This window comes from Uloborus diversus, chromosome 5 (genome assembly GCF_026930045.1).
Source record: "Uloborus diversus isolate 005 chromosome 5, Udiv.v.3.1, whole genome shotgun sequence".
Taxonomy (NCBI): Eukaryota; Metazoa; Arthropoda; class Arachnida; order Araneae; family Uloboridae; genus Uloborus; species Uloborus diversus.
Genome location: NC_072735.1, coordinates 44,980,438 through 45,001,359, shown reverse-complemented (window position 1 = coordinate 45,001,359; position 20,922 = coordinate 44,980,438). Strand labels below are relative to the sequence as shown.

Genomic DNA, 20,922 nt, shown 5'->3' with positions numbered 1-20,922 from the left:
AAAATCAGTTCCTGAGAAAGCAGTCAAAATGTTTAAAATCAAAATTAATTTTGTTTCCTTCGGATGATTCTAACGAGAAGGAAATATGTAATCATGTGGTAAGTTTATTTTTGGCACAAAAAATGTTTTAAATTTATTTTTTGTTTTCTTTGAGTAATTTGTTATTCCTGTGTATCGGCATGACCTGGTACGACACAATAAATGAACTATGAAATAATGTAACACAAGTTTACTTCTGTTGCAGGTGGAGACGAGTACTCTTACGAAGAAATACCTAAAAGAAACAAAATCTCCGTTTCTTCACTGAAAGGTTTCCTTCAAATCTAGTTTCCCCTAATGCGAGCAAAAAGTGGATTTTCTAGAAACAGTAACAAGTTAAAGAAACAAACAACAACGAAAAAAAAGAAAGAAAAGAAAAAAGAAAAACCAATCTAAAGGCGGAACTGGGAAGCATGAAAGCACGGAACAACGGAAAATCACGGATACTTGGAAAAATATACCTAAAAGATACTCACAGGTTCTTGTGTACATGCCAAATAAGAAATGTTCGTAATTAAAAGAACTTGAGAAATTAGCCAGTTAAGAATTGATATTTTTTAAATCTAACACCGTGTATTGATGTCACCAGTAATAGAGAAGTTTATACAACGGGAAAACAAACATATATTTGTGAATGTTTGCTTCTTTCAGAACTTAAGATATATATATATATATATATATATATATATATATATATATATATATATATGCCTCGAAAAGTTAAAAGTTGCAAAAATAAAGAGATAGTAAAGTTAAAGCAATTGATTTAACCAATGTATTTTGAGAAAATGCTAAAATTTGTAAATTTGTGCGTTTCGTCATATCTTTTTATTCGTTGTTTATTAGAATATTTCTTTACTTTACCTTTATCGTTCAGATTCGGGCCGTTAAAATACCTTACATTTATGGTACGTGGGAAGTTTGAAGTGTACAAAAATACTGACATAAAATACGGATTTGTTTTGAACAAATCTTTTTGGGCGCATTTTATGAATCTAAGGAGAAAAGAACATTTTTTCATGGTAGTACAAAGAAATGTTTTTAACAGTTAAAAAATAACATTTCCATGTTCATACAACACTAACATTAAGATTTTTGCTGTCTGTCTAAATCGAGAATAAAGACGAAAGAAATAAACTTAAAATTTCAAAATGTCCTCGTTGCAATAGACAACCCTTCGGTAAATACTGTATGAAAACCGTCATCGCTCGTTTTTTTTAATAATACTTCACTTATTTAGATTCAAAATATTACATTTAGGGTCTTTCTGATGTAACACTAATTTATATCTCCTTTTCTGAAAATGTTTGACAGTTTAGATGCATACCATCGAATAGTATATTAAGAAACCAACATTAAAATTATTGCTTGCCCTGTAAATAGAGAAAAACGATGAAAGAAAGAAACTCCTATACTATTGTTTCCTCGTGAAAATGGACAACCTTTTGTTAAAGATTGTGTAAGAACCGTTATTGCACTTTTTAAATATTAGTTTAAGTATTTAAGTTAACATCTTTACAATTATGAACCTGTGTACAGTATTTTAGTTATTTAATTTATTCTCCTTTTGTACGTTAGAAAAAAAAATAAATTGGAATTTAGAAAATGTTTAATAAAGAATACCAATAGAAAGAAGTTTCTTCAAAATAAAAAATAACCAGCTGAAATAAAAGTAATTTACTTCATAAACACAATTTTTTTTCATTTCCCATAAAACTCATCACTTGGAAAATATTTCAGCTGTTGAGACGTTGTAAATAATTTGATTTCCTTTGGTAAAGTTTGTTTTCTCTGTGGACAAGTATTTATTTTTCAGGCAGACAAAATTTCCTCAACAATTATTTATTTCATAGAACCACATTTGCCTTTATAATGCCTAAACGATAGACTAGTAATAACAGAGAAATCATTTTCGTAAATAAACAAAAAATGAATTTAACTTAATAATTTGCCCAATCGGGTTAAAATGAATGTTTTTCATGCATGTAAAACCTAACAGTTACCTTTAACAAGCATCGTTGTAGTGTAGTTTCTTGATGCGACAGGATTAGATGCAATACAAGTGTAGTTACCGTTGTGGATTTGAGATACACTGGTGAAAGATAGAGTTGAAGTAAATTCATTTACGGTGCTAATAGATCCACGAAGGATGTCAGGTATTGGGCTTCCATCCTTTAACCAAGAAATTCGAATCGGGAGGTCACCTGATGCAACGACACATGTGACAGTTGCTCGTTTCCCTTCAGACAAACCAGTTGCAAAAAAGAACGGTTCAACTACTGGAGGTGCTAGAAAAATATCAATTTGATATGAAAAAGTAAGTATCGATCAAACATTATAATAGAAAAAAAAATTAAAATTACATCTTTATTATTATTATTATTATTATTATTTTTTTTTTTTGATTAACTGTGTTAGTATTTTTTGCTACTAACATATTTACTTTTTAAATGAATTTCCAAAAAACAACAAAACTAAAAAAATAAAAAAATAAATAAAAATAAATAAATAAAGTACGCAATTAAGATATATTTTGAAGCATTGAAAATGAACAACGAGTGTTGTTTAATGGAATTTTGTTTCTTCTTACGCTTAAAAATTGGCAATAACATTTACTGTTTTGAATAGAAAAAAAAAAAAGAGTACCTATAGCTTTGGTTTTAGCATGCTCATGTAATGCAAATCATGTTTCGGTCTTAGCTTGTCCATGTAATGCAAGTCATGTTTGAAAATAATTATACTCCTTATTATTGAAAAATTAACGATCGCGCTGCTATAAAAGTATAAATTTAATAATAATCAATTTTTCATTACGTTACAAACTAGGTGCAAACATAAATTATTTATGACGGAAAGGAGTGATTTTTGAACAAACTTAAAGTACTTATCTATATCTACTTATTTTAATAAAGGAAACATAAGTTTTTTTTTTTTTTTTTTTTTTTTTGCACAACAACGACATATTAGAGCATTAAATATTATATTTTTTTAAAAAAATGAAATACGTAATATTTGTTGGAAAAAGAACAAAACGAAGGCATTTTCAGCGAAAAAATGGGCACATCTAAATTTTAATGCAATTATGCGGTTCTATGTTTCCAGTGAGCGGGGCATAAATACATCAATCGAGATGGTTGGTTTGCTATTTCGCAATGTAAAAGAAAATCATGATATCATTATTATTCACTAACAATTGCTTTAAAATTTGTTCACCTAGTTTTTTCAGTTGACTTATGAACTACAGCTGATAAGTCTTTTTTTTTTAATTTATTTTCTTATTGTTAAGTCAAAAATATGAATTAATGTTTAAAACATGCTTTCTGAAGCTAAATGAAGAAGTACATTTCCATTATAAACTGTAGATTGATAGTTAAATGCATATCAAACTACTAACCCATTATATTAAGAGAGACATCCCGCCTTGCTGTTCTACTCCTGTTGTTTTCCGCTACACATTGGTAAATTCCACCATCATTTGTTCTCTGCAAATCTTCAATGATTAGTGAACCGTTAGGAAAAGTTTTCTGTCGATGATTGTGGGGAAGTGGCCGACCATCTGAAAAGGGAAAAAATAGGGCTATATATTTTTTAAAACCAAATCGTGCTTGCATTTTCCACTTTTCAGCTAAATTAACAAATGTTTTGTATATTTTATCTATTGTCTTATCTATCTTAAGTTGATTCGTTCATATTATCTTTTGTTTCTATTTTAAACTAGGTTTCTGTATTTGTTTTGTTAATCAAAATACTGAAATAGTAATGCGTTCAAAAAATGTATTTTTCTTAACAGTTATATGTTGAAGCATTTACTACCGAAATCCAACATATGCATCAGTTAGTAATTAACACAGTAATATGCTTTGAAAAAAATATAAATGTACGCACTTTGGTAGGCAAATCATTATTTAAGTATTCAAGCAAAATACTTTCTAATTTCTCCTAAGTTATTTCCTCTTAGCAAAATACGCATTTCTTTTCGTTTAAACACATAAATTTAGTAGTACTCATGTGCGCTTTTCAATACATGAGTTTAGTCAGAGCATGTAGCCCAAATCTCATTTGTGCTTAAAGTGGACTGATTTTAGTCTCTCAAAATTCAGGGTAAATTTTTCCACCAATTGCCTCTACATTTGTCAGTATTTGATGTTGCTTTAGTCTATTCAGGCACAAGTTTGCAAAAGTACTCTGGTCCCGCAAATGACGCAGGTAAAAACAGTTTATTCTAATTTTTAAAATGTTAACTTTCAGGTTGCTTATGATCTGTATGAGATCAATTATTGTTTTATGAGTTAAGAGTAAGTATGACAAAAAAAAAAAAAAAAAGAAAAAAAATTATAAAACATTTTGTTAGCCCAAAACATGAGTGCAGAAAACATAAATGACACTCCTGCTGAAATGTGTTGGGCGATGATGTTCATTGCACTACTTTGCCATACGAAAGTATACCATCTATTTCATACGCCCACATCTTGTAAACAATACGTGTTTGTATAAATATATAAAAATTCAATTTTTCCAAATAATAACTACATACTGTCGTTCTCGAAAGCAAAGACTACCACTCAGGACAGATTCCATCTCAAAAAGGGGCGATAGGTTGAGGATGGGCACTTACCGCTCTCACTTGCTATTTTTGATTACGTTATTTTGAACCTTTTACTTCCGGGTTTCCCTCTCTATTTTGATAAAATCGCAGCAGACCTGACGCATGCGCAAATTGGCGCTAAGTCTCTACTTAGGAAAATGAACAGTACATGGTCATGAATAATATAGTTAAACCGTCAATTTCAGAAAGCAGTCAAACGATATTTGTTTTTCTTCAATTGAATTATCAGTGGCACGTTCTTCGTTAGAGGTAAACGTACATTGAAGTACATAACGTGTCAACAACGGCGTTTTCAAATTAAGAAAGCATTACGATAAATTTTGGCATTAATGCAGAAATATGTCCAACGACGGAAATCGCCTGATTTTTGCTTTAAACTGTGGGTTTTTTCTCTGTGCTGCACCTTTAACTCCTCGGGTGCTACTGCTTTGGATAGCTTCTTTCCAATCAGGTCATTTATTCTTTTAGTGTGACAGACACTTTGCAGCCATAAAGTGGTTTATTAACCGATTTCAAAAAAGGAGGCTATGATTTCGTCTTGCGACTTTTTATGTATGTTTTCATATTGCTCCAAAAATACTTGAACGATTTGAAAAATTCTTTTTTTTTTGGAAGGGTATGCTTTTTAGATGGTCCCACGTTATTTTTTTCTGAATCTGATGAGGGGTCCCGAAGAAATCTGAAAAAAAAAATTAAATTTCATACGTTGTGGCTCCGTAGACCAGCTTTCGTCAGCTGCGCGATACGTCACTCACAGGTCACGTGGTCTTGGCGTGAACGGTGCATTTTTTCGACGGAGGAATCTTGCCTTGAACAGTATTTAATTCTCATGCATCGGGATGTTTGATTTTCACGGAGCCATCTGTTAATTTTCATTATAGTCATACTAATGTATTTATTAATCATGTAGCAAATCAGTAAATTAAATGTATTTTGCTTCGAAAATAGTTGAATTAATTAATTTAACATGAAAATTATTTTGCTAATAAATAACTTTATTTAGTCATTAAAGTTTTTTTTTTTTTTTTTTTAATATTTCAGTTTTGCCTGGACCGATTAGGAAAATTCTTTTTCTGTTTGAAACGGTATACTTCTCCCGGTCATTCAATGGCCTTCAAGTCCGGGAATGAGGGATCCTGGAGAAATCGTGGGAGCTCTAAAAAGTTTCATGCTCGCGTTTTGTTGTTTGTAAATTCATAGCGTCTAACTTAGTGAAACAATTTTTATATGTTTTTTTTTTTTTTTTGAATGGATAGGAGTGATCTAACTTAGGTCACTAACCTTTGCTTCACCATATTTGTCGTTTAGAAGAAAGTTATGGGCAAAAAACAAAAAACTTCATTTAATTCCAATAATCAACGATTGAATTTAGAATCCATTGTTAAAGAAAGTGCCATAAAACAAAGGTACTTTCTTTACTCAGTGTTAAATAAAGTATCATGAAACATTAATATTAATCAGGGAAGCCCCTTAAGGATGGGGGAAGTATTTTCCTTTTTAGGGGGCTTAGGATTTGGGGGGGAGTACCCCCTAAATGTTTCCCTTGTAAAATCATCAGTAGTCATATCGCAAATTTTGAATTAAAGACTCTTCTGAAGCAAACAGGAAATTCATTTAGTATTATTGCTTTAGTAGTATTTTGATATTTACATATACAATATCACAGTAGATACCCTGTTTCTAGTGTGGTGTTAATCTATAACGTGGCCAAGGAAAGAGAAATGCGACTTTTTTCACGAGTTACGTGACACGTTTTATTGTGAAATATGCTGTAAAATAGTTAGGAAAACCATTGACATTTAAATGATTCTAATTAAATTAGCGCGCAAACAAATCCTGGAGAGGAACAAAGATCAGTTTTTAGTATCTTATAAAATGCTATGCGCATGAAGACTTTTATTTTATTTTTTATTTTTTTGCCGACTTCAAAAAAGACGTTCTCAATTCGTCGAAATCTTTTTATGTATGTGCCCCGTAAACTTAAACATGCATAGACCAATTTACAAAATTCATTTTTTTTTCTCGTTTTAGAAGGTATATACTTAACAGGTGATTCCGGGGTCATCATCCCCAGGTCAGTATCTGAAGATTGGATCCTTGAAAAATCAAGAAAACTCTTCAAATTATATGGGCAAAGTTAAAGCGATTTATGTTGTTTTTTAGTGACTCGTGATTTTTTTTCGGAAGGCATACTTTTATAAAATTAAACTGATGATGAAAACAATTTTCTTTGTAAATAACTGGGTATTTGAAAAAGACTTCCTTCAGTCTTCGGAAGTCTCCGAGACGTTGTGCTCTGTTTTCATCTCTATTTTGCTCATCTTAGCTGTTTTCAGACTCCTGTGACAGGCGCTTTCTCACTCGATATGTACGTTAGGAGTGTACTACGTACTCTACCCTAAGTACTTATTTTATATTTTACACCACTAAAAAGCAAAAAATAATTGGTCATACTTACATACGATTTCCTACCCAACGTATAAATCAAATTTATTTTACAATTCCTGCACGAAAATCCACTAAACTAAACACCCAATTATGAAATAAACTCTACTTTTAATTACTATACGCTGAATTATTTTAATACCTAACTAATTATATACGATCTCTTAATTTTTAATAACCATTTGAAGTCGGGGCCTTCTATAAACTACATTCTTGTTCATGTATTGCTTAAACTCCAACATTTTGTTATCTAATAAATAGAAAATTCAATCTTTAAGCAATCTTAATCTTTATATAGTTGGGTACATGAAAATCATTTTACCAACATTTTGTATTTTCCGACCATTGTACTTTAAATAGTTTTTCTTACGACAAGTTTTTTTTTTTTCAATAACTAAGAAAGTTAGAACCAGATTCATATAGTAATTTATGTTGTTCATTAATGCTAAACAAAAGTATATTGCTTCTAACTAATATTTTTTTTCGTATAACAGAACACCTAAAAAAATGAGCAAAGTTTATAAAATAGATTTGATCAGTTTGTAGCAGAAAGCAGCCAAAAGGAAAAGTTTTAATAGTTATTATCGCATAGAAAATACAAAGCAATAATATGAACTTTTATTTATAAAGTATTATAAGTTCTACGTTAAGCAGAAAATAAATTAACAGTATAAATCAATATACATTTTTTCAAAATAGATTCAAGAAAACGTAAAGATAAAACGAAAGAAATAGTTTTTCCGTGGTTGGTTGGTTGATTCTTTTGATTTTTATGGCGTAAGAGCCTATATAAATAAATTATACTACGCAAATCGTAGTGTGTAGCTTGACAGTTTTTCTTGTTTTTTTTCCCCCAAAAGAGAAATCTTTCCATTTAAATATTTTCAAAAATAAAGAGTTCAATTATGCAAACTGTTTATTGTACACGTATTCGGTTTAATTTCTAAACTCTTTCAGTTTTCCATTAACAAAAATTAAAATGTTATAGGTATAAATTAACTCTGCTTCTGGCAATTTCATAAGATGATAAATTTCACCCTTAATGGTTTTTCCTTATGTATATTACAGTGAGCAAAGCGGATACATTTCTGCAGTAGTATATAAATTATGTTTCTTCCCATTCATGCAGCTATTCTTTTTGCACTTTGAAATAAAGTTTTAATTTTTCTCGGCTTAGAACTTTCTCGGCACTTAATTAATATGCAAAAAATATAAAATAGTTTGTAATTATTTAAAAAAAACTCCTTTTGCGATCAACAAAAGTCTTGTAAGAAAAAATATTTTATATTTTCACTGAACGGAATGAACGACGCAATTATCCAATTATAATGTGTTATGCATATGATTCAAACTACTTATGTAAGAAAGCTAATAGTACAGTAAAATTAGGCCAAAAAATGGCCAAACCCAAACATCCAAAAAAAAAGGTGAATTCTGTTGAAAATTACTACTTACCCTTCCAGCAAGAAGGGGTAAAAAGTCCCAGCACTTTGCGCGTCGGGTTTTGGGGGGAAGGGGGGGGGGTGAAATAATCCTCTATTTAAATAAAAATAATTTCTATTACTTAAAAAAAATTCTCAAACCTCGCAGAAACCGCTCTATAATAGTAAAATAATAAACTCTCACAGAAAAAATTCTAATTAACAGGGGTGCACAGGCAGGGGGGGGAATGGGGGGGGGGGGTTCATGGCACAGCTTTGCGTCATTGGAATTTTTAAGGCAGTTTTTTTCAAGGAGTATTTCTTTCTTTTTTGAGGGTTTTTATTCTGGATGGATACTCTGTCACACTTAAGGGGTGCGCCATCGCTTTTTTTAGGGGGGGGACCCTGAATTTACATTCTAAAATCAACTATTGCAGTGAAGTTCACGAAAAAATTTCCCTGATTTAAACTTTCCCGAAGTACAAAATGCCACACAATGATATGGTAATGTCAGAATGATAATTCTAAAAGATCTAAGCGAGCTCAGTAACCAAATTATTTGTGACTGTAGTTATTAAACTGTTGAGAGCGCTGTAAAACAAAATTCCTGTGCAGCATAAAAAAAGTCCAAATTGACCAAAGTTTCCCTACTTCTTGATTAACAAACTTCAACTATTCTACAATCTTTTGCCATCACCGTAAGGGGGGACAAACCAAAATTGCCAATAGTGAGACGGGCAATGCTGCAATACTGCGCCCTCTAAGTCAGTGGGGGCTCTCATTTGCTAACACCGAGCTACCTCTCTTTTACGCAGCTGGTTATGTGAATTATGCTAAATATGCGGACATATACTTGCAACACTATCTCAAACTTTTGAGTACATTATGCGATAAAAAAAATTTGATCACATCAAACATCAGCTATATCCAACGATCTAACGCAGTGACAAATTCAGGTGGTCTAGAACCTGAAGTGATTCAACGATAGAACAAATCTTGAGGAGAGCAATGAGCAATACATTAAAATAGAAAGCTAAATATTTACACCTTTTTGTCTCCCAGTTTGGAAATCACTATCCGTTTCTTAAGCCCAAAGAAGTTTCTTCCCTCTTAAGTTGGTAGTGGTATTGCTCGTTGATGATAAGGTGAGTTGCGATGAGACCTTTAACGTTCGGGTAGTAACATCAAAGGATATTGAAGGCAAACAATTTTGTGGCATTTCTTTGTAAAGGAGGTAAACAGTTATGTCTTTAGCTTCTGTTACGAGAGTAGTTACTATCTGTAAAGATGTGTAAGCCCAAACCATCTTTTACACCGAATGGTATGAACAGTAAAGATGGAATAACAAATTGTTAAAAACTTCTGGTACGAGTTATGCGCTGATCCTCCATCAGTATTCGATGAATCTGGTTTCAGAAGGAAAGAAATCTTGTATCGTTAAAGTGTTATTATCTGAAGCAAAAGTTTCATCCACCATCACAGAACGAGCAGCTGGTGTCATATATGAGGCAGTGAGAAGCAAAGGGATGTAAGTGGACATTTTCAAGTTTTGAATAAAACGCGTTTAAAGATAAGATCCTAGGTAGGCTTTCATTGATTTTCTTTTCTAAATCGTGCTGTATAGAAGCACTTACCAGGTCTACTAGTACCATCTCTTGCCTCAAGACCTCAAGATAGAGGAGAGGTTCACCAACCATTTGTACTGGTTATCTACAAATTTTTAATTTTGCCACTTGCATCCCTTTGCTTCTCACTGCCTCATATGTAATAGATGGAAGATACCTGTTTGATCATATTTTTGGTAATGATCTGTAAACTTCAAGGAAATATGCCAGCAATGCAGTGTATAGGTAATTTGTAAGTATGGGAAAGCTAGTGTCATTTTTGATGGGTGCAAAGAAAGCACCACAGAAATATAATCTGCGTCCTATTACAACAGCCAAGCCTTCCGCTCTAGAAGGCTTTCTTCGCCTCATATCTTTTGCTTGTTCTGAGGGGTTTATTGAAAAATGAATGTTTGAAAAGTCTGAAAGTGGACTGAAGTGCTCAATTGTATGCACAAACTGTGTTAGACATAGCTGCAACAATAACGATTTTGCTCAGGATCTAGATTCCAAAAAACATCTTGATAACGAAGACTTTTTGTTACAAGCTTAGGAGAAATCATCTGAAAGCAAAAAACAGTTCAGCCTAATTTTTCTGGCCATTTAATCAAATGTGCACTATTAGAGGCGGTGGGGGGGGGGGAGGATAATATTTTAGTATATAATTTCGTTTTGGGAGGTGAGCTACTGTTCTTATGGGGTGGACAGTCCTGATTTAATGCATTTTTGATTTGCATGAAATAATACTTCTACTTGAAATAAAAAGGGGGGGGGGGGGTGAGGATTTATTTTATTTTGCGGAGGGGAGGGGGGGGGGGGGGGCTGTAGCTTTGAGAGGAGGTGCACCTTCGATCTTGGAAGATGGACATACTCGATTTCTAACTGTAACTTAGCATAAAATAATGTTTCCATATGAAGTGTATGGAGGGGGATTCGGGGGGTACTGCTTCGTTTTACGGGGACAGGGGGCTCTGTAGCATTGGTGGGTTATGTCATCCCTCTTGGGGGTCAAACACCTTTAATGTCATGCTTTTAAATTTAGTAAAACATAATATTCTCACTTTTAAATTTACTCTAAAAGTTCTGGAAAAATACCCAAAACAGCAATTTTTAGATGCCCCCCATTCCAAAACCCGACGCACAATTTGGTTACTGAGCTCGCTTAGATCTTTTAGAATTATCATTCTGACATTACCATATCATTTTGTGGCATTTTGTACTTCGGGAAAGTTTAAATCAGGGAAATTTTTTCGTGAACTTCACTGCAATAGTTGATTTTAGAATGTAAATTCAGGGTCCCCCCCCCCTAAAAAAAGCGATGGCGCACCCCTTAAGTGTGACGGAGTATCCATCCGGAATTAAAGCCCTCAAAAAAGAAAGAAATACCCCTTGAAAAAACTGCCTTAAAAATTCCAATGACGCAAAGCTGTGCCATGAACCCCCCCATTCTCCCCCCCCCCCGCCTGTCCACCCCTGTTAATTAGAATTTTTTTCTGTGAGAGTTTATTATTTTACTATTATAGAGTGGTTTCTACGAGGTTTGAGAATTTTTTTAAGTAATATAAATTATTTTTATTTAAATAGAAGATTATTTCATCCCCCCCCCCTTCCCCCCCAAAACCCGACGCGGAAAGTGCTGGGACTTTTTACCTGTTCTTGTTGGGAGGGTAATAAACAATTTGCACCAGGTTTAGCTTTTTTTTTTTGGATGTTTGGGTCCGACCCCTATTTTTACTGTACTATAAGCAGACTAACATTTAGCTAAAGATTTTCGCTGCTAAAGATACATATTTAAACTAACAAAACATTTAGAAAAGTTTGTGCGCCTGCAAAATATGAAAATTATGGAATATGTATTTCGAAGATCAAAGCTGCGCTTATGCATTTTATTACTAAAGCACAAAACTTACACAGCAGCATGTTTTATTTTTGTGAAAAGATGCATAAAATAAAGTTGATGGTAAACATTAATGAATACATTGTAAATATTTTTTTTTAAATATACGTAAAACACATAAAATCTAATGAGTTAATAATTGTTCTCCTTGTATTACCTAGCTTTTAATATATAGCTACAAATTCTATAAATAGTAATTATTTTTAGGATTAATTTGTTGTAATCCAGCTAAATGTGGCGTTTATTCCATTATTTTTCATCTAAAATTATCTTAGTAACGTAACCTGTAAATAGTTTCTTGTAATGTACATACAACCCTCTAACATTCGACTGAAGTATATGGTCCCCTTATAAGATTTGTGAATGTAATAAAAAGAAAATATGAGAAATTTGTAGAACTTAGTAGGATTTTCTAGATATTTCTTCTCTTGGTATAAACCGCCGGGCGTCTTGTGAATGAGAGCAGTCAGTTGTGCCTTTCAACGGTCTGAGATTGTTTTGTTTATTGTGAGGCATTTTGCGCTGTGTTTTTGCGTATTTGAGTGTAAATACGTGTGCCATAGAAGAGTTTACTGCGTTATTTGGTATTTGCTTAATTGCTAATGATTGATTTAGCAGTTGTAACTACATTTCCTGTACATAGCTGTAAATAAATCTCCTATGCTTTTATCAAGAACTGTGTCATCATCCAAAGAAAGTTTGAAGTTGTATCACGAACTCTTAATAATAATAATTTAAAGGCAAACAATTCAGTTTTCTGAGAGAATACATGAAATACATTAATATTTATTTACATAATTGCAGAGTACGACAAATGTCAGTTTTAGCAAAAAAAAAAAAATGATAAATAATAATCTTGCTAAGATTTGTTATTAAAATTTTAAGGTATGATTTCAGAACGAAAGATAAAACAATAAATCTACAACTACCATTAAAACCTAGTACATTTCTTTCAAAACTAATGCTTTTTTAAAGAACATGACATCCAGTTCTTTCAGCAAATACATAAAAAAAATCTCATAGAATTGCTAAAAGTGACTGTGAAATAGAGATTTGAGTTCCGTTACTATCCTTATCCGAGATTATAAAAGGAAACAAAGAAATGGAATCGAACATGGAAGTACATGAAAGAATGAAGTCACGCATTTTCGTAATGACCTCTTCAGAACACGAGAGGCTACCCTTGAAGTGGGATAAATCGATCATTTTCGTAGCTTCTTTGATAACCCGAGATCTATCGATAGCCCATCCCAAGTGGCTCAGCCACTCTAAATGGCGGACTATTTTCCGGATCTAAAGCCATAGAGTGACGTGGTCAGAAGAAGAGAATAGCATGTTATCGGTTCTTTCAAGTAGGCTTTTTTTTTTTTCTTTTTCTCCGCTAGGAGGAGAGTTTGATTATCTGATTCTTCAGAGCTTAAATCTGGAAGAAATTAAATTTCGTTTTTGAGGAAAGAATGTTTCTTACATGGAATGGAATGTTGACTTAGTGAGTCAAATATTGAATCAGAGTAGTGATTTTTTCCGAAAATGTTGCTGCAATTTTGTTCGGTATAGTTTTGTGTTTACCTTCGCAAATATTGTTTGACAAGTTCCAGAAGAAAATGATTTTTTTTTTTAAAAGAATGTGTATCAAATTCTTTGGAGATACTGGAAGACAGATATTATACGCAATGAAAATTCTGGAGTTTGAAATAAAGATGATATGTTAGAATTATTTTTTAGATATCTGAATTCAACTCATAGTTGTAGAAAAAATAAACACGCGAGGAGGCATTTTTATAGTAAAAAAACTCATTCTTACAATCATTTAAAAACCAATTCTTGGTAAATATTTTTTTTTAAATATATCTATCTATCTGTCTCTCTTAACCTTATGAAATTACAATTTTCAACTCATAATTACGTAACTGCATAAATATAATACTGTCATTAAACTATAATTGATAGAGAAAGTTAGATGCAATTGTATTGTACTATTCTATTGGTGTTGCTGCAAGTACACTGGTACTAAAGAAAGTAAAAGTTTAAGGGAAACAAAAGAGCAATTCATTTCTAATGAATAAGTTGAGTGCAAAAACTTTTCTTATTGCTTTACTTTAGTTATTTCAATCTCTGTTCAAGTACACCTTTAGACTAAAAGTAGAATCATTGCATTGTTCAATAATTGTACACAAAATGACAGAACCCAAAACAAATTTTATGCTGCGCATGTAAACCAATTTAACACTGTTCAAAAAAAAAAAAAAACTCAATATTTCAATTGATTTTAAACTCAAATATAGCAAAAATGAAAAAATAAAAACCTTCCCTTAGGAACCGGTTTTTTTTTCTGCACTTTCTTTTGTGAACATTTGCCAGAATAGTGCTGTTTTATTGTTTAGTGTCTTTTTAAAAGCAAACACAAAAGATTAAAATGTATGCTGGAGTTCGATGTTTTTCATGCACTTTAATTGGATAGAGGTTTGACTAACATAAAGTTTCTGTACATATCATCCAACTTTCAACAGTCAAAAAACATTAATTTTGTTCGACTTCTCTTTTTAACATTTAGATATGTTTTCTGCTTTTCTCATTTGTTTATTAAACGTATTATATTTGTTCTTTTTTTTTAGTATTTTTAAGAAATTACTTAAAATAAATATAATTGATTACTAAAGTGCACTGTCACAAAGAAAATGATCATTAGTATTGAATTAGTACTGACTGTATTTAGAAAAAATGGTATGTATTGATTTTCTCAGCAACATACTGTTCACAAGAGTAAATATTGATATTATTTCTGCGTCATAAAAAATTTACGACGGATAAAATATCACACAAAGCAATTTCTCTCTCACTTTCTCTCTCTTCACACTCCTTTCGCTCATTCAAAAACATACACCTACCTCTTTCCCAATAAACTTTGGCAATGGGATACCCCGAAACCGGGCAGTGCACCGCCATAAATTGTCCCTCCAGAGCGGTGATATTTTTCATAGGTCTGATATATGGGGGTCCGAAGATGTTGAGTCTTGCAGCGTGGTCAATCATGCGAACACCATTCTGAGCGATGCAGTGATATGTTCCACCATCCTCCACGGTCACGCTGGTGATATTGACGTAACTATTGACAGTTCGCTCGTCACTGACGTAGTCTCCCACTCGGATGTGATACGCTTCGGGAATAGAATATCCGTCAACCAGCCACGTGATCTGTGGGAGAGGATTACCAGAAGCTGAACATTTTAGGGAGATGGATGATCCCGGATGAGTGGCTAGCTCCGGAAATGTAAAAATAAATGTAGGAGCATCCTCTGTGTTTGGTTTCCAGCAAGTTTAGATGTTTGGAGGTGCAGAGTGTGAAGACAGAGGAAAAGGAGAGAGAGATAGAGAGAAAAAAAGTAATTTTAATGAAAGAAAAGAAAATATTATTGTGATTACTTTTTTTACAATTATGTGAACAATATACTAATTATCTAAACATGCAAAACAATATATTTTTGCTACAAAATATTTAATAATTGCATTATTAAGAGCCTACTAGACACCATTACTCATTCATATATAACGAGAAACAAAATCTTATGAATTTGCTTGGTTCTTTGCAGTTTCACAAATGCTTACTGTTAAACTGATATAAAAAGAGCAACTAAGTATGAAATACATCAGTGGTCTATAATTAATGCATTTATTGAAAAATGAATGTGTATAACTTTGCATATATATGTTAAGTGGTTTTTTATGACTGAAAAACTAATATTTGCTTAATATTTTATGTAATCAAAGGCTCAAAAATAAAAACAACGATAAAGGTGGCATTTTTATTTTTAATATTAATATTACTTTGACTTGATTTAATATAATAAAAAATCTATTGTGATTTTATGTCTGAAATTCTGCAAGAGAACGTGTTTTTGTTAGCTTGTCATAATCGCGAAAGCAACAAACTATTTCTATACGTTACTCACAAAACTATTTTTCGAGACGTACTTTTCAATTTTCGATTCGGTTCATATTTAATAATGACATTTTCAGCTCTCGAAATTAATGATATCTTCATGTTCACAAAAGATTTAGTTTGCGAGAATAAGTGATTTTACAGTAATTAGTTCACGTGATTGTGACGGAAAAAATAGTTTTCACTTCTGGATTACAGTTTCCCAAATATATGATTTGTAATGTGGCAATTTAAGCATTGGTGCATTTTTGTGAAGCGTGATTATTTTCCTTAGTAGAAAAATAAATATTCTTAAACTTAATACATCTTTTATCAAAGGAAAAATACAAGATCAGACTCCAATATAACGCTTGTCAGGAGAAATTCCGAGACAATTGAAGCAAACGTAGGCAATTGAATCGATTATTTCAGAAACGGAATAAGTCACATTTTTTCAAATTTGAGCTAGCTGTGGTTTGCCCATATTTGTATGTAGAGAAATCGACTAGTGTAGAAGAGAAGTTAATCCTTGTACAACAAATCTCATTATTTAAGGGTCACATTTTTTGTTTAGTAAAGAAAGGGCATATTGAAGGAATAGTAAGACGCAATGTGAATACACGACAAACTCATTGAATAACTAGATATTTTGGCTTAATTAAGTAAAAACAAAAAACTCTTTTGATCTAGCATTATTACGGTAATGGTAAGTTCGTCAGTTAGGCGGGATTCAAAATCACAGATTCGGTACGAATTTCTCAGACAGTTTATTAACAAATTCCAGGAACTGCAAAAAAAAAAAAAAAAAACTATATGTTTTCAGTGAGATATACGCTGGTCAAATTAAGAATAACACTGCAGGAGATTTTTTCTAAAAATAACACTGAAGAAATTTAACACGATTTCTGATGAATTTCCTCTGGTAGGAAATTTGTTTGTCCTTTGCGACCGGAACTTTGGGACAGTAAAACGAATGTTAAACCAATATGACAAATTATTACCATGTGAAATCCAATCTCTTATAAGCGAAATTCTGAGATTACATTAAGATTCACCGTCAAATCTGTTGAAAACAATAAAATCTATAACTGCTAAAGCAGGTGCCCTTCATTTTTTAGGAAGACCTATCTCTCAAGTTGAGGTTTTGGGAAACTATTCTACTGGGAGACAAATGTTTCCAATTATTAACATTCTTGATGTTTAAATATTCGATAGGACATCAAAGGAACGGGTTCAGGCTAGCTACTCCGATCAGACGGTTTTCAAGAAAATATTGCATTGTAAAGCTTGTTGGCGAAACTACATTTGCCAATATTGAATATAAAGAGAAAATGTTTATATTGTAGGAAGAAAAAACAAATATCAAGAACATTATTTAGTGCAATTTTTGAGCATAGTCATACTAATATGTACATCGAACTTAGTACACAAAACTACAGGAGAGAAGGACAGAAAAAGAAGATTTCCATGGAGGATGTATATGATGAATTTGAATAGTTTTATACAAATGTAAAATTTTGCTCTCTTTCTTAGTTTATTATTTTTCCTTTTTTTATTATTTTTTATTATTTTTTACACTATACTTTATTTCACAAAAAAAGGCCGGGAAAAAGAGGAAAATTCAAGATGTATTTTCTTAAGATTATGAATTTATGAATACAGACTTAACTAATTATTTTTGTCACTTTGTTATATTATTTTTACGATTATTAATCAGTTTGAAACAAATATAGTTCACTTGATTTACATTTTCATCTCTCTAAACTAGTATTGAAGGATATTTCCCGCGAAAGGCATAAGTCCAAATTCAATTTTAAAAAATTCATTAATTTCAGTGACGAAATGAAAAGTAATTTAAAGTGCGGTTATGATCATAATTGTGACTAGTTTAGTCATAAAATGTTTTGTCGAATTCAATTCATTTCTGAATGAAATTATCACTTTTTATTTATTGCTGAAAAGTTGCATTAGTGGGACTTAAGCTATTTCTGAAACAATCGATTTAATTATTAAATGTCGAAATGTTCAGTGCTAAAGTTAAAAAAGAAAACATTTATATGAATAATTTTAATTGCAATTCATACTAACCTGAGCATGAAATGCAGTTGTTTGCCTGCTTTAACTATTGCATTAGAATTTAGAAAGAAAAATATACGTAGAAATGTATATCTTAGAGTTTTGTTTTAAGGGAATTAATTTTACTGCTGATTGTATAAAAATAGATTGCAAAATGCTGTTTAGTCGTATGATACATCTATGATTAACGTGAAAAACTTATGAATAAAAGCAGCACGTTTGAAATTCTGGCACCATTCCAATTTTTTTAATTAAGAGCAATCTGCACGGTCCCTTTAGTTTTCTCACTAATTAGATTTTATTTATTTAGTCGGACGTCGATGGGGAAAAAAGAGAATTGGAAGTCTTAAGAGAAGAAGTAAGGGGGAAAAAACTGGAGTGACCTGCGAATTTTACTTCTCTTATAATGCTAATATTTAATTATTTCGTGCATTGTTCTAAGAATCGTTAATTAATTTTTAGCTTTTTGTGAAGATAAAGTTTTCCCTTTTAATGATGAAACACTTTCAATACTCCTTTGGAGGGCGTACTTTTTATTCCTTGTCAGAAAATGTCTTACCATGTCACTGGTAGAAATTAATTTGGAGTAAAAAGATAATGCGGCTTTATTTAAATGTTCTTCTGGGGAAATTTAATTTGAATACAATAATATAACATTATCCGTATAATGTTTCTTACCACAATGTATATTTTTTTTCCATTTATTTAAGTTTAAGTAACAGCTAGAAGAAAAATCTTAAGCTTTTTTCAAAGGTTTTTCAGAAGTCTAATTTGAATCCAGGGTATATTATTACCCGTATGTGTTTTTAGAACAACGTATATTTGAACGCAATTTTGTTTTTGGTTATAGCTAAAACAAAATTCGTAAATTATTATAAATATTTTCCAGTGATAAAAGAAAAACACATGAACATACAAATACAAATGTGACGACCAGCAACAGGATCTTGGCCCAGCTAGGCTGATCCTAGTCAATTCATTAGTCCTCAATAAAGATCGATGGCTCTCTTAAAGCTATCTACTCCCTTGCTCATTACCACCTCTTCCGGTAAACTGTTCCAAGTGCCCACAACCCTACTAAAGCAGTAGTTTTTCCTTATTTCCAGGTTAGCCTGATATTTAAATAAATTAAAACAATGACCCTTCGTCCTACTTTCAGTGCAAAAATTTAATCCATTAGCATCATTCATTTTGATTAATTTAAACAACTGAATCATATCCCCTCTGATCCTCCTTTGCTCTAGGCTATACATATTAAGCCTATTAAGTCGGGTATCATAATCTAAATCTGAAAGTCCCCTTACTAGTCTAGTTACCCTTCTTTGAACCCTTTCCAATACACAAATATCCTTCCTCAGATAAGGCAACCAAAACTGTACAGCATACTCCAAATAGGATCTTACAAAATTCCTATACAAAGGCAGAAGAACCTTCTTAGATTTGCTTGAAATAGATTTATTGATAAACCCATGCATTCTGTTAATTTTGTTACTTGCAATGCTGAAATGTTGACTTGAAGTCTAGTTTATTGAGATACCCAGATCAATAACATTTCCTGCCTGATTAATGATTGAACCCTGTAAACGATAACTTATACGCTTATTTCCATGAACTAATTGTAGCACTTGACATTTCCCTACATTAACTGCAATACCCCACCTATCCGCCCACTTAGCAATATAATTTAAATCCTGTTGAAGCTGTTTCACCTGTTCTTCATTTTCTGCAATCCCCAAAACGTTTACATCATCAGCAAATCAATTCATGCTTTCAGAAATATTCTCATTGATGTCATTCATAAAAATAATAAACAAGAGAGGCTCTAAAACTGGGCCCTGAGGAACATCGCTTAAAACATCACTCCGTTTAGAATGATTTCCCCTCACAACTACTCTTTCTTTCCTTCTAGTCATCCAATTTATAACCCAAAGTAAAGTTTTTCCTCCTATTCCTATATCAACTAGTTTGCCGAGAAGAGCAACATGCGGTACCTTATCAAAAGCTTTTTGAAAATCAATATAAACAATATCCACACACTTTTTGTTATCTAAAGCCAAAGTAACCTTGTCGTAGAAATGCAATAAATTAGTAGCACACGATTTACCTTTCCTGAAACCATACTGCAAACTAGTCAACAGACTATTAGTCTCTAAGAAATTCATAATATTAATTTTGATCAAAGTTTCGAAAATCCGAGAAACTACCGAAGTCAGACTTACAGGTCTATAATTCCCAGCAATATCTTTAGACCCTTTTTTGTAGAGCGGCGTTATGTTCGTCCCTGAGTTATAAGAAGCATTGAAAATATTTAAAATAACATCCACTATTTCCTCTGCACATTCAACTAGAATTTTTGGATAAATATTATCCGGTCCCGGAACTTTAGTTGCTTTATTTTTTTTCAAATGAAATTGAAGCTCCTCCCTGGGAAACACAAAATCCTCAAGTTGTATAATAACTTGTGTCTTACTACACTGTAAAAAAATTCCGAAACGTTACTGGTTATTTCCGTGGAGCGTTTCGTGATTTCAGTGGTTTTCACGTATTTCCCCAAAAAATCAAGTATCTTCGCAAAAAAGTTTCCTGAATTACTAAAAGATGCACGAATGCAGACCTTGCACTGGTGTGAAAAATATTTTTTGCTACCAGTTTAAATATTGGCGGAGCTTGTTTATTTAGTGTATCGGCGTTAGATTGTTTATGGCCCGTCCGGATTGACTAAGCTTCCAATGGGAGCAAGTAAGTCACTGGATAGCTACAGCTTTGCGAGGCAGGAATTGCAGGCAAGGAATATGCTTGGTTCTTGCTTGCAATTTTCGCGTAGCGTGGCCGTGGTTGCTCTAATACTTCTTGAGCTTTCTTGGTAAATCAAGAAGGTTCTAATCAAATGAATTAAACCTATTTAACTTTTCTAG

The 20,922-nt window shown here is 32.2% G+C and overlaps 1 protein-coding gene across 1 annotated transcript in view; it reads right to left on the bottom strand.

Moving 5' to 3' along the window:
- Positions 1-20,922, bottom strand: part of LOC129222895 (cell adhesion molecule Dscam2-like) — a 142,771-nt gene that overhangs the window by 61,224 nt on the left and 60,625 nt on the right. The window contains exons 7-9 of the mRNA XM_054857458.1: positions 14,901-15,308; positions 3,434-3,595; positions 2,043-2,327 (exon numbers count right to left, since the gene is read on the bottom strand). Of these exons, the coding sequence (XP_054713433.1) occupies positions 2,043-2,327; positions 3,434-3,595; positions 14,901-15,308 (855 nt within the window). The remainder of the gene's footprint in view (positions 1-2,042; positions 2,328-3,433; positions 3,596-14,900; positions 15,309-20,922) is intronic.